Below are 14,382 nucleotides of genomic sequence, written 5' to 3' on the forward strand. Positions count from 1 at the left end.
TTATTTTATTAGCATCTCTAAATGTTGCATTATTCATTATGTACAATTTATTGATATGATATAAAAATTGTTTTGGTAGGAGGTTGTGTAAATTAAGCAAAATCCATGTAATGTGGGGGATGGGAGCAGCAATGGGGAAATGGTTTAATAGTTTGTGGGAAAGAATAGACATAATGATCCAACGCATTAATACTATAACAAAAGTCCCAATGATTCTTTGAAAACCTTTCTTTTAATTTAAGCAGATGTGGATGTTAAAGTACAGATTCGCATCACACCAATGAAAAGGTTTGTTAATACTAATGAAATGAGGTGGTAATGACATTAAAATGATTAAAATGATGTTAGAAGCCTTTGTTAATGACTTTACAAAATGCTTGTTTTGTTTTCTTGCCCTTTTGCTGTTTAAAAAAAAGATAAATCACACCTTTCCTTGGAAATCAATTTAAGTCCATTTAATTCAATGTGTCTCATTACATTCTGTGGTTTGTTTTTCTTCCCAATGGACTGTTGTTTCCTAAAGATGTACCCAGGATAGTTGTTAATACTCAAAATAACTGTTATGAAACTTGGCAAGCATGGGAGAACATGGAGGAATCATACTCAGTCGTGGGTAACTATTGCTAAATAAAGACACTTGAGACTCATCTGTTCATATAAATGTTCCTCTTAACTATGGCTTACAATGGAATAAGCTATGAAGGTTCAACCACTAGATCAGGGGGCAGATTTATCAAGGGTCGAATTTCGAAGTAAAAAAAACTTCAAAAATTCGACCATCGAAATTTAAATACTTCGAATATCAAATTCGAACTTTTTTCACCGAATTTGGGTATTCTGTGGTCGAAGTAAAATCGTTTGATCGAACGATTTTACTTAGACTACAAAAAACTTTGAAAAATGCTCTAGAAGGTCCCCATAGGCTAACATAGCACTTCGGCAGGTTTAATTTGGTGAAGTATTGAACCAGACCAGTCCAGACCGGAATGAGAGTATGATGAATAGTGATGGGCGAATTTATTCGCCAGGCGCGAATTTGCAGCGAATTTGCGCGATTCGCCGCCAGCGAATAAATTCGCGAAACGCCCGCGAAAATTCACGGCAAAAATTCGCCGGCGTCAAAAAAAAATTTCAGAAAAAACGGGCGCCGGCAATTTCCCTTTCCTCATATTGCCACATTGGAGCTTTCCTGCTTACTTGAGTAATTGTATTTCACCATATACCTCTGACATATCCCCTTATGAACAGTAAAACATTACTTTTAATTTTACAGGAATTCAGAATGCAAAAAAGAGAATAGGGAAAGGGCTTACAATGATAGATCGCCACCTAAAACCTACCGAGGCCAATGTTAGCCTATGGGGAAGGTCCCCATAGGCTCCCTAACAATTTTCTGATCGAAGGCATAACCTTCGATCGATGGATTAAAATCCTTTGAATCGTTCGATTCGAAGGATTTAATTGTTCGATCGAATGATTATTCCTTCGATCGTTCGATCGTAGGAATAGCGGTAAATCCTTTGACTTCGATATTCGAAGTTGAAGGATTTTACTTCGACGGTCGAATAGCGAGGGTTAATTAACACTCGCTATTCGACCCTAGGTAAATGTGCCCCTTAATGTTTAATTATATCTTAGTTCAGATCAAGTATAAGTTACTGTTTTATTATAGAGAAAAAGGAGACCATTTTCAAAAATTTGGATTATGTGGCTAAAATGTCGTCTATCCATTCTGTAATTTGGAGCTTTCTGATAACACGTTTCCAGATAACGGATCCCATACCTGTACGGTATTTTCTTATTTTCCCACCAATAGACTGTTTACGCTAACTACTAATTTGTTGCTATGAGTTACTGTACTTCAGTAAATGTTCAGTTTGTTAGAAAATAAGTGCCACTGTATGCAGGGCAGATATGGGATCCCTAATCCAGAAACCTGTTATCCATAAAGCACTGAATTCCAAGGAGTTGATAACCAATAGTATCCATTATAAAACTAATAATATATACTGATAATAATATAAAATATTATACTAATATTGGTGTATAACATATACTAATACTAATATGAAATAATAATTTTAATGATTATCTTTTTCTCTATAATAATAAAGCAATACATTGTACTTGATGACAGCTAAGCTGCATGTATCCATATTAGTTGCTAAAAATTCATATTGGGTTTATTTCATGCTTAAATGTTTTTAGCAGACTTAAGGTATGGAGATCCAATTTATGGAAACACCCTCTTATCCGGAAAACACCTTGTCCCAAGCATTCTGAATAATAAATCCCTAAGGCCAGATTTCCCACTGAGGGTGCCCAGAGTGTCATTCAGCGCCCCCTTGCTCCTACATTATAATGAATGTGCATCCTTTTCGTACCGGAGTACAAGCAGGAAAACCTATACATGATGGGGAATGCTCCAATACAAAAGAATCACACTTCAATTTTAGTTCTCATATTTTCCTGATGATGTGTAAGAGAAAGTCCACTTTGTCTATGTAAGAGAAAGTGGACTTTCATTAACTCATTGTCAATACAGAGGGTGGTTCAGAAGTGTCTTTAACCATTAACTAATTACCCCTTGTGGAGCATTAGATCATGGACATGATTCTCCTGTTACGCTGTGACCATTTCTGCTGAGCCTTCATAGGGGCAAATTCACTAAGATTCGTAGCTGCACCAGCGTCCACTTCGCCGCACTTCGCCAGGTGTATTTTCGCCAGTGCTACGCAAATTCACTAAAATCCGAAGTTGCGCTCAGGGGAAGCATAAGGTTGCGAAGTTGCACTAGCGTTAATTCGCCAAGCAAAGTGAAGTTACGCTAGCGATGCTTAATTTGCATACAGCGCCAAATTGAAGTTACAATGGAGGTATATGTAGCATCACTACACAAGCCTGGGAAACCTTCAAAACAGCAAATAACATTTTTATTTTGCCCTACACATGTGCCCACTGTATAGTTAAGGTGCCATGAGTTAGGAAATGTAGGGGGAAAGGAGGTTATCCCCAAAAAAGATTTCGATCTTTTTCAGCCTATCACCCATAAAAAAAGAAAAAACGCCAGCGTTTTTTGGGACTTAGAAAATTTTTTAACTTTTTTTGAAGCAATCCCTATCTACTCTATTGCACTTCGCCTGGTCTGAGGTGGCGAAGGAAGTCTGGCGTAAAAGGTAGCGTTCAGAAAAATGCGCGCGTCAGTGAATTTGCGTAGTTAAGTTCGTTGCGCAAATTCACCAGGCGTAAGAGTGCGAAGTAACACTAGCGAATTTACGCCAGTGTCCGTTAGTGAATCGGCGAATTAACGAAAATGTGCTACGCTAGCGAATTAATGCTAGCGTTAGGTGCTTCGTCCTTTAGTGAATTTGCCCCATAATGTTGCTTAATAGAGGGAAGGAGTGAAGTCAGCAGTGTCCCAACACTGGGGCAGATATACTAAAGGGCTTATTGTCGCCAGCGACCGCTTCTAATACTTCACCAGGCACAAATTAGTTACAACTATGCTAATTCACTAAAATGCAAAGATGCGTTCTGGGCACCGACTTTTCACTAGCGATAGTTCTGCAGTGCAAGCATTTCATAGTGGAGCGCTCATTTATGCCTTGCAAAAAGTCGCTAGTGATCTTACACTTCGGCCAATGTAAATAGGGTAGGTACAGTAAAGTTGTATGGACGTCTTTATAAGAGATGGTGCAAATGCTTGAAGTGGCCACTTTTTATTACAAATGTCCAAGGAACCTTAATAAAGACAAGAGATCATATAATGCTCTAGACATGAGCCCACTGCAAAATGAATGCACCATGGCCCTAAAATGTCTGGGGAAAAATCTTAACTCAAAAAAGTTCAATTTAGGACTTTTGCAGGCAATCCTGCTTAAAAAAAGGAAAAGTCGCAAGTGTTTTTTCAACTTTAATGCATTTTCGGCAGACGGGATATGATGTAAGTGACATAAGATTGAGCTTCATTTTAGCAGTTATCCTGGTCTGAGGTGGGGAAGTCAACTCTGGTGAAAGAGCTAACATTCAGTAAATTCCGCACTTTAGTGAATTTGCGGAGCAATGACCATTGGCCTAAAAGTCACCCGTCGAGTGTGAACAAACGCTAGTGATGGGCTCTTTCGCTAGTGAATTGTTGTCTGAACCTGTTTGTGAATTGGAGATGTCCCTGCGGATGTTATTTCTGGTGAAAAGTTGCTAGCATTAGCCACTTCGCCTTTTAGTAAATCTGTTGGGATGGGAGCTTTTTTTGGCGAACAAGTCATTTTATTGGGTTCTGTTTTGTTTGTTTGATTTTTACCATTAATATGACTTGGAACCATGAAAAGTGATACAAAGAGCAGGGCTTTAATAACATAAAATGATCCAATCTAAATTTGGATGGACAGTTTAATTTTACATTTCAACCTACAACTAGAACATATTTAACAAATGCTGGGTAATAAAGAAATCATCAATACACACTACAGAGATGAAGCCGCATCCCCATCACATGCCCATTGTTATCCAAAATGATTTACATTGTGCCAACAGAGCTCTACTTACCAACCAACATCAAGGGGGTTATTTATCAAGGTCCACAAATATCTCAGTATTTCTAATATCAAACTTCGAGCAACTTCAAATTCCCGAATGGACCCTATTTATGAACAAAAAAGCCAGAGTTTTTTGTGCAGAAACCCCAAAACCATTGGATATCGGTCCGGACATCAGTGCAGACACTGGGACCTTCCCCCATTGACTTATACAGGACCTCAAGAGCTGTTAGGTTTCGGATTCTGAGTTTTTAGACCAGTGGTCCCCAACCTTTTTAACCCGTGAGCCTCAATCAAATGTAAAAATAGTTGGGGAGCAACAAGAGCGTGAAAAAAGTCCCTTGGGGTGCCAAACAAGGGCTGTGATTGGCTATTTGGTAGCCCCTATGTGGACTGGCAGCCTACAAGATGCTCTACTTGGGACTGTAATTAGTTTTTATGCAATTAAAACTTCATTTCAAGCTTGAAATTCAAAAATAAGCCCCTTCTTTGAGGACCCTAAGAGCAACATACAAGGGGTCGGAGAGCAACATGTTGCTCACGAGCTACTGGTTGGGGATCACTGTTTTAGACCATCGGACTTTAATAAATCTTGAAAATTTTTATTTTTTATTTATTTGCTCCAAAAACTAAGAATTATTCGAGGTTCAGATATTCGGAACCTTGATAAATAACCCCCAAATAGTTGTGTATAATGTGTATACAATGGCATTTCTCTGTGCAAAAGCCGAGCTGCAACACAAGCTTCTCAACAGATCACTCAAAAGGAAAATGTGTTAAATTGCCTCCTGCACTTATTATATTACTTGTCTAAACTTACATTCCATTTGAGGAGCAATCTGATGGATGAACAACCAGACACAATACTTCACTTAAGTCAATCACACCATCAGCCACGGGAGCAGTTTCATTTTCGTAATACTTCAAGAAATTGTTTTCGATAGTGCACCACCATCGCTTCATCTCTGGAACTGAGAGAAAAAAATAATCATTGCATCGCAGTTTGGGAAATAAATTTCAATGCATAAATATTTGGAGCAACTATCACAGCTGGATAATTGTTTATGTTTAGTGGCCAAGGCTGCATTTTGGAAGCAAGTATTTATTGTACGTGTGTTTATTATATAATAGATTCAGCCTGTCACCTATATGCAACAATAAGTAGCCTCAAGAATAGAAAATGTTTGGATATGTATTAGCAATGTAGCATTGACCTGGCCTAGTCCCGCTGAGTGTTTTATTCAAGATAAAATAACAGGAAAGCAGGAGACTTGCTTATACTGAAGTGAATCTAATAGGAACAAGCACCACTGAAAAGATCATTTGAGTTTATGGGAAACCTAGGGGCAAATTCACTAACCTGCGGAAATTCGCCAGCGACGTCTTCGCTCACATTGCCACACTTCGCCAGGTGAAAATTCGCCAGGACAAAGCTAATTCACTAAAAATGCAAAGTTGCGCCCAGGGCGCGAACGATGGGAAGTTTCGCTAGTGTTAATTCAGCAAGCAAAGGGAAGTTGCACTTTGTAGCTTTGGCTAATTTGCATATGGCGGGAAGTTAGATTTTAATGGACGTATATGCTGCAGCAAATACATTACTAGGGATGCACTGAATTCAGGATTTGGTTCGGGATTCGGCCAGGATTCGGGCTTTTTCAGCAGGATTCGGATTTGGCCGAATCTTTGTGCCTGGCCGAACCAAATCCGAATCCAAATTTGCATATGTAAATTAGGGGTGGGTAGGGAAATCATGTGACTTTTCATCACAAAAGAAGAATTTTTTCCACTTTTTCCTTTCCTGCCCCTAATTTACATATGCAAATTAGGATTCAGATTTGGTTCAGTATTCGGCCGAATCCTTCCCCAAGGATTCAGGGATTTGGTCGAATCCTAAATAGTGGATTCGGTGCATCCCTATACATTACACTACACAAACCCAGGGAACCTTAATAAAATAAAATAGAGTTGTTATATTGCCCTACACATGAGCCCAGCGTATAGTTCATGTGCCATATGTTAGGGAATGTAGGGGGGGGGGAATTTAAAAAATTTTTGAGGAACTCCTATCTACTCTATTGCACTTCGCCTGGTCTGAGGTGGCGGAGGCAAGTCTGGCGCAAGAGGTAACGTTCATTAAAATCCGCATCTTAGTGAATTTGCGTAGTTACGTCCATTCGCCAGTGCACGTAAGCTTCAATCTTACTCAAACTTCCATGAAGGATTTGGTGGAATCCTGAATCCAAACCTTAATTAACATATGCAAAACAACATAAGCAAGGGTTTTATTTTTTAAAAAAATGGAATTTCCTTTTTGGAGTGACCAAATGCCAAACTTTGGTGCATCCCTAGTTTTTCCACTCGTTTGGAGGTTTACTAAAGCCAGAATAAATTTCTGCAAGAAACGACTGTATTTGCAAAGAAAAATATTTTTCTCAATGCATATATATTTTTTCCCAGTTAATGAGTTGCATTGCATTCTTTAGGGGAACTATTGTTGGACCCTTCACACTGGTGTGCTGGACATCTTCCCACATTTGTTCTACACATCTTCCCACATTTGTTCTGTATATAATTACAGTTTAGGGTCCAAAGTGCAAAAAATGGAGACAATCTACCATGTTTTTCACACTTCTCTCTGAATTCAAAATGGCTGGTAGGTCTGCACCTAGCACCGATCCATCACTAGCAGCAAAGCCTCAGACAGATTCATCATGGTTATAGTAACTAAACATGTGATATCTATAATATTTAAATCGAAATTCTGTTAACACAAGTTATCTATACAATTTCAGCTAATTCTGGGACAGGGGAGCAGACAGCTTCTGCAGAGCTTTGTTCTTGCAGATAAATAGTTGAAAGGGTGAAATCTCTATCTATTCTACTGAGGAAAAGCAATTGCCACAGCTGGATTACTTCTAAAGGATTTTTTACTTTCTTCTCTTAAAGGAACAGTAACAACAACAAATGAAATTGTTTTAAAGTAATGAAAATATAATGTAGTGTTGCCCTGCACTGGTAAAACTGATCTGTTTGCTTCAGAAACACTACTATAGTTCATATAAATAAACTGCTGTGTAGTAATGGCAGAAATTGAAAAAAGCCCATGTGGCACAGGATAAATAGTGGATAACTACTATGTTCTACAGAGCTTATCTTTTATCTGCTGTGTAACTTTAACCTTTTCTCCTTTGAATAGCTGCCCCCATTGTTACACAGCAGCTTGTTTATATAAACTATAGTAGTGTTTCTGAAGCAGCTTTACTAGTGCAGGGCAACACTGCATTATATTTTTACAATTGAATTTTTTAAGACAAATACTATAAGAAATATGTTGTCTAATAACACTTTTATAAAGATAAACACACACATTTGGGGGCAAATCCACCAAGGGACGAATATCGAGGGTTAATCAATCCTCGATATTCGACTGGGAATTAAAATCCTTCGACTTCGAATATCGAAGTCGAAGGATTTTAGCGCAAATAGTTTGATCAAATGATCGAAGGAATAATCGTTCAATCGTTCGATTGAACCCTTCGAATCAAACGATTCGAAGGATTTTAATCCAATGAACAAAGGATTATCCTTCGACCATAAAAACTTAAGCAAGTCTATGGGGACCTTCCCCATAGGCTAACATTGGGTTCGGTAGGTTTTAGATGGCGAACTAGGGGGACGAAGTTTTTTCTTAAAGAGACAGTACTTCGACTATCGAATGGTCGAATAGTCAATCGATTTTTAGTTCAAATCATTCGATTCGAAGTCGTAGTCGAAGTAGCCCATTTGATGGTTGAAGTAGCCCAAAAAACACTTCGAAATTCGAAGTTTTTTTACTTCGAATCCTTCACTCGAGTTTGGTGAATTGGCCCCTTGATGTTTTAGCAAAGACTCACATACGGGGTCTTGCCAAATAATATTGAAATGGGTAGTGTGTTTACTGTAGGTAAGAAACCTTAATTCTGACTTGTTTTAGGTACTGTTTACACAGTATCTTAAAGGAAACTTTATAGATAAAGTGCATTCTGCTTCAGTACAAGTCATACATACATTAAAAATGTTAAATCGAACACCACATACTGGGAGTGGGAATATTTGCAATTTCTCAATGTCATAATAACCCCACATCTTTCCAAAAACAATAAGTTGCTATATTAATTTCTGGAAACATACAATTATACACATAATTATACACATATATATATATATATATATATATATATATATATATATTGTATATATTTCAAAATACACCATAATATAGGAATGGTTTATACGATATTTTAGAAAGTGTCATTCAAATCAAAATTGGAAATGACTTTAGGAAGATTTCTTTCTTACTTTCCTCTGCATGAAATGAATGCATAACTGGAACCTGATAACCACATGGCTTTCTAAGCCCTAGCAAGTATGTTACTGTAATATGAGCAGAAATCATTGGTCCAACAAATCAGCAAGGAATTAGGAAATGTCATAAGCTGTTGGCAAGAAATCAAGTGATATAGGGAACTCAATTAAAGGTGTTTTTGAGAAATAAGATATATTTATAATGAATACAGTTTGGCTAAAAGCTGCACAATACACATAATAAAATGGATAGAAGATTGAATACAATACCTTCTTTAGACTTCCTGTTAATTGTCATCTTAGAAGTGCTTGAAGAAGCCTTGTGTAAAAAACCACAATAAAACAAACTTATGTTGGCTCCGTTCACCTTGAAAGAATCGGGTGTTTTAAAATCTATACATAAAAAAATAAGAATGTTAAATATGTAAACTCAGATAAACACCATTAAATACAAGGTCTGCTTTTAAACTGTGTCCTCTGTCACCCCCCAAGAATAAAGTGTATTATCTTAAATTAGTTCTAAATGTACTGTGAGTCCTGTCTACTAAGCTACACCACATTCCTAACCACTGGATCAACAATGGCACTAGAAGGCCTTTTAACAAACATTTATATTTGTTTTTTATCACAAATCTCTAAAAATGTGTATTTTATATCTATATTTCTTTAAAACTCAAAACATGAAAATGTATAAAATATAACATCGTTTTAAAAAAAAATTCAGGTAAAAGCTGCCAAGGTCCTATAGAAGTCAATGAGAGCAGCGCTGATCCTATTGGACCATTTTTATTCAGTTTGGACTTTTTAGAGGTTAGCTGATGTTTTTTCACTAGTAATTGTCCGACAAACTGTCATTTGTATTTGTCTTTTTTAGCACATCATTTTTTTTTTCATTCTTGCTTTTTTTATGATCAGATCTTTAAATAACTTTTATGGCATTTGTGATTTTAGAGAAATAGGGGAAAATATAATTCAATTAAAAGTTTGAGAATAAAAATGTGCATGTCGCAATGTTACATTCTTCATTAGGGTTTAATTGAATTGTGAAACTTAATTGCGCATTGAGAACCTATAACACCTGCTTGAAGGTGGCGTAAATTTTTGGAGCAAACATATCAACTTAACTTTTTTATTAAGAAGTTTTATTACATACACTGCACACTATAGCAAACTATAGTAGAACCCCCATTTTACATTTTTCAGGGGACCAGAAAAACTGGTGTAAAATCCAGAAAAATGTAAATTCATGGAAATATATTATGCACAATTTATAGGTGGGACCACAAAACAACAAAATAAAATGAGGGAAAACTTAAAATCAGGGGAACTAAAATGGGGGTTCTACTGTATAAAATTTGCAATCACTATCATACTGTCGTGTAAGGGGGCAAAGTGTGCACAAATGCAAAATTGTTGACTTTGCGAACATTTATTCGCATTGCGAACATTTATTTTACGGATGCACCGAATCCACTATTTTTGATTCGGCCGAACCCCCGAATCCTTCGGGAAAGATTTGGCCGAATACCGAACCGAATCCTAATTTGCATATGAAAATTAGGGGTGGGAAGGGGAAAACAATTTTTATTTCCTTGTTTTATGACAAAAAGTCACGAGAATTCCCTCCCGCCCCTAATTTGCATATGCAAATTTGGATTCGGTTGGCCGGCAGAAGGATTTGGCCGAATCCTTCTGAAAAAGGCAGAATCCTGGCCGAATGCCGAACCGAATCCTGGATTCGGTGCATTCCTAATTTATTTGCATTGCGAATTAATTGCAAATGATTTTTGCGTTAGCAACCAATATTACATCCCCCCCAATAGAGTTTAATCACGGCTTCTAAAATCACTAAATTCTGACCTTTAATAAATGGGCCTCTAACATGTCAGGAGGGCAAATAATACAACTTTAATTACTTCAGTGCATATTTTCAGACAATCATGTAAAGCCGTGGATCTGTCCTTTAAAATATTCAACCATTACAGTTCTTCATCAATATGTCATAATATCCAGGCTACCTGTCATTTACTATAGAGAGCACATTGTTGAAGAACAAACAAAAATGAAATGTAACACCTTCCCCTACCCACAGGATAGACAATAGAGGTTATTTTCTAATACTGCACTTTGTCTCAGATGAACAGACCTTGCAGACGTAGAGGGACACGGCTTACATGATAATTTGCTTGGAGTGCTACATGCACCGAGCATCTGCCTCACTGCTACTTGGTTTATGAGTTTAGAGAATTCATTATTACCAGCAACAATTTCCATTTGAAATTATGGGAAAAAATGTCCATGTTTTGAAAAAGTGAGCAACATGCTACTCACCAACCCCTTGGATGTTGCTCACAGTTGACTCAAAGCTGGTGCTTGTTTTTGAATTCTTGACTTAAAGGCAAACTTTAGCTACATGAAATCTTTGTGTACTGCCAAATAAAGCTTCTGTAAGCTCCCAGTCTACATAAAAGCCACTAATAGCCACAGCCCTTATTTGGAACCCCCTGGAACTATTTTCATGTTTGTGTTGCTCCCTGATTCTTTTTACTTCTGAATGTAGCTCATGGTTAAAAAAAAAAAAAAGGTTGGGGACTCCCACTTTAAAGAAACTGTTTTTCCCCATTTTGGTTGTCTATATTAAAATAAACTTCTGACATTATGCAGTATTTTATAAATAACATCATATTGTGAAAAAAAACCCATAAGGAGTCAATTTACTATAACTCAGATTTTTTTTACAGATCTTATTTATTCTCTAAAATATTTTTTGTAATACTCTAAAAATGTGAGATTTATTACGTGTAAAGACCAGGAAAACCTCTAATAAAAAACGGTGTCAAGTAAAAGCTGTCAAGGTCCATAGAAGTCAATGGGAGGTGTGCTGACACTTTTGGACCATTTTTAATCACAATTCGGAGGTTTTCTGATTTTTTTTGCTAGTACTTATCCAAAAAACTTGATTTTTTTGGAGATTTGAGAGGTTTTTTGATTTTTTAGTGCATCATCCAGTATTTTTTACCATTCATACGTTTTATATTTGGAATTTTTCATCAATTCCATGGCATTTGTAGTTTTAGAGAAATATAGTTTCTATTACAAAAACCTCTAGACCCACTAAAATACTATAATAAATAGGCCTGCAAGTGTCAAATTATAGTTAAGGTTGTATTTCATAAATGAACCAATGAAAAATAATCAATGAGAGCTTAGATACCAGAAAGTCTGTTATGATGCAAGAACTCCATTTGCAAACATTGTCCGGACATCTTTGCTAAAAGGTAAGGTGTGTTGTAGACTGGATCCTCTGTTGGGCACATAGCATCCGCGCCATTAAAAACCAATTTCATGGTTTCCAGGATGTTTGATTTAGTGACAGCAGTACACAAGGCCTTAGAAAAGAACAAAATAAACATTTTGCTAATGAAAAAGCCTTTTGCAACACAGTTTTTATATAATACACCCACAATAAGAAGAAGCGAAGAGCAGTTGCCTTATAAAATCCCTCCCTTGTTAACAAGCCTTGGCACTGTTGTATTCACTTAAAAGCAACAACATCTGACGACTCTACATTGTTATGGAATATATTTGCATTTCATTTCAGCCCTCGAAAAACTCTTTAAGTCTGTCCAAGATCTTTCTATTCTATTTATAAATTCTACCACTTGAGTCATTTACGTTTCATTTGATAAACAAAATAATCTTGGTGTGATTCTAAATTTTCAATGAAAAACACTTGTTTGTTTTTTTTTAATAATGCTTACTTCACTTACTTGATTTAATTCTTGTTGAGTGAAACCTGGAAAGCAGATTTTCTTAAATCTCCCTTCCTTGTATTTCTGTGTAATAAATAATCTTCTCTGGCTTACGTCGGAATCCATATGCAGCATGTTCTCGGGCAAAAGATTTGCTTCCCAGATGTTATTTACTTTCTCGTTTCCCACGACAATGAAAAGCTATAATGCAAAACAGAAAATCAAACTAATAATCAATATGGTATCTACTGGTTTTTAGTCTGTCAGCAGCATAGAGGGATTTAATGCTGAAGGGCAGAAAACGTGCTGAAGTTCATACTTAGTCTTACAAATAATTGCTTGTACTTGCACTGGCGCTAATCTCTGGCTGTGACCCTTATTGACTAAGCGCTTCTTTGATTCTGTTCCTTGTCAACAACCACTGATCTCCATTGACAGTTTTGTCCAAGATTCTCCTTTTCCCCTTAATCAGTATACAAGTGGGTGGCAGTTTAGTTGCTTGATCAGAGTTTCATAGATGGTTTAATCCAATCATTTTCCCCTCTAAAAAAATGGATATTTTGCCCTTAAAAACTCGACCAGAACAAATCAAGGCTTGATAAATAGGTCCTCCAATGCCTTATATGATGTTGTCACAAACTGGGAATTTTATTTCCGCAATATCTGTGCACCTAGAATTTGGAAATAGTGTTCAATGCCAGGATAAAGAACCTGTAGCCTGCCAGTCTATGCATCCATTAACCTGCTTTGTTGATAAGCTTTCACTGAGCTGCGATTCAGTCACTGTTTTTGCGTTAAGCTGAGCTGCTCTCTCCGATGACAGATTTATGTCTTTAATGTATTCCAATGAAATGACTGTAAAAAAGCTTATAAGTGTGTATCATTTTATAGGGGCAAAAGGATTCACATACCTTAGCAGTGATAGCAGAAAGGTAAATCATAGGGATTCAGTAATTACATAGATATGGGTTGGGAATTCCTGATATGACTGGAAGCAGCTCTTTAATTAATAGAAAAATAGATATATATATACACACATGTAGAATACAGTGGCTTTTAGTTATTACACTGGAAGATAATCATTTAAAGCAGATGCCAACTTTAATTATTAAAAAAATAGCATTTTTACTTTATGATGATACTGGTCCTTTTAAAGGGACAACATTGTGCTTAGCTCATTTCTGTTATATACATGTAAGATCCAATAGGTGAATGTGGTCTTTTCTGTCCACTCAATAAAAAAATCTTTATGGTTTTGCATAAAACAAAAGACTAGCTCCCATATGTATTACAATGCACTAAGTCTGCCCAGGAGCAGTAAGCAATAGCAACTAATAAAATGTTTGATTTTCAACCGTTGACTAGGAAATGTTGCCTGCTGATTGGCTGCTGTTGCTGGTTAGCTGCTATATAGTTACTGGATCTGGAAAAACTTAACACCTTGTATTACATAACCACAAAATATATCTATGTATAAAATAATCGTGCTTTATTGTGTACATGATTTACTGGTTTACAGCACCAGTTGGTCTGAAACGTTGCTGTAATGCCCTTGGTCCAATAAAGGCCGTTTTATTTCAAACAGTGGGTGCTGGACTAATTCTTTCGCCAGTATTGCCAGTGGAAAGTGGCCATTGGAGGACGTGCACCCAGCCAAAGAAGGGAGTTGAAGTTGTGCTGACTACTAATCTGCTACAGTAAGGGAACAATGTCTAGCGCTAAACTTTATCATGCAAAATATTGACGCAGCC

At 36.8% G+C, this 14,382-nt stretch overlaps 1 protein-coding gene across 3 annotated transcripts in view; it reads right to left on the reverse strand.

The window, feature by feature from the left end:
• Positions 1-14,382, reverse strand: part of arap2.S (ArfGAP with RhoGAP domain, ankyrin repeat and PH domain 2 S homeolog) — a 144,750-nt gene that overhangs the window by 67,198 nt on the left and 63,170 nt on the right. For all 3 annotated transcript variants that reach the window (XM_041579417.1, XM_018243085.2, XM_018243084.2), the window contains exons 13-16: positions 12,650-12,832; positions 12,094-12,268; positions 9,150-9,272; positions 5,356-5,506 (exon numbers count right to left, since the gene is read on the reverse strand). In XM_041579417.1, the coding sequence (XP_041435351.1) occupies positions 5,356-5,506; positions 9,150-9,272; positions 12,094-12,268; positions 12,650-12,832 (632 nt within the window). The remainder of the gene's footprint in view (positions 1-5,355; positions 5,507-9,149; positions 9,273-12,093; positions 12,269-12,649; positions 12,833-14,382) is intronic.

This window comes from Xenopus laevis, chromosome 1S (assembly GCF_017654675.1).
Source record: "Xenopus laevis strain J_2021 chromosome 1S, Xenopus_laevis_v10.1, whole genome shotgun sequence".
NCBI classification, from domain to species: domain Eukaryota; kingdom Metazoa; phylum Chordata; class Amphibia; order Anura; family Pipidae; genus Xenopus; species Xenopus laevis.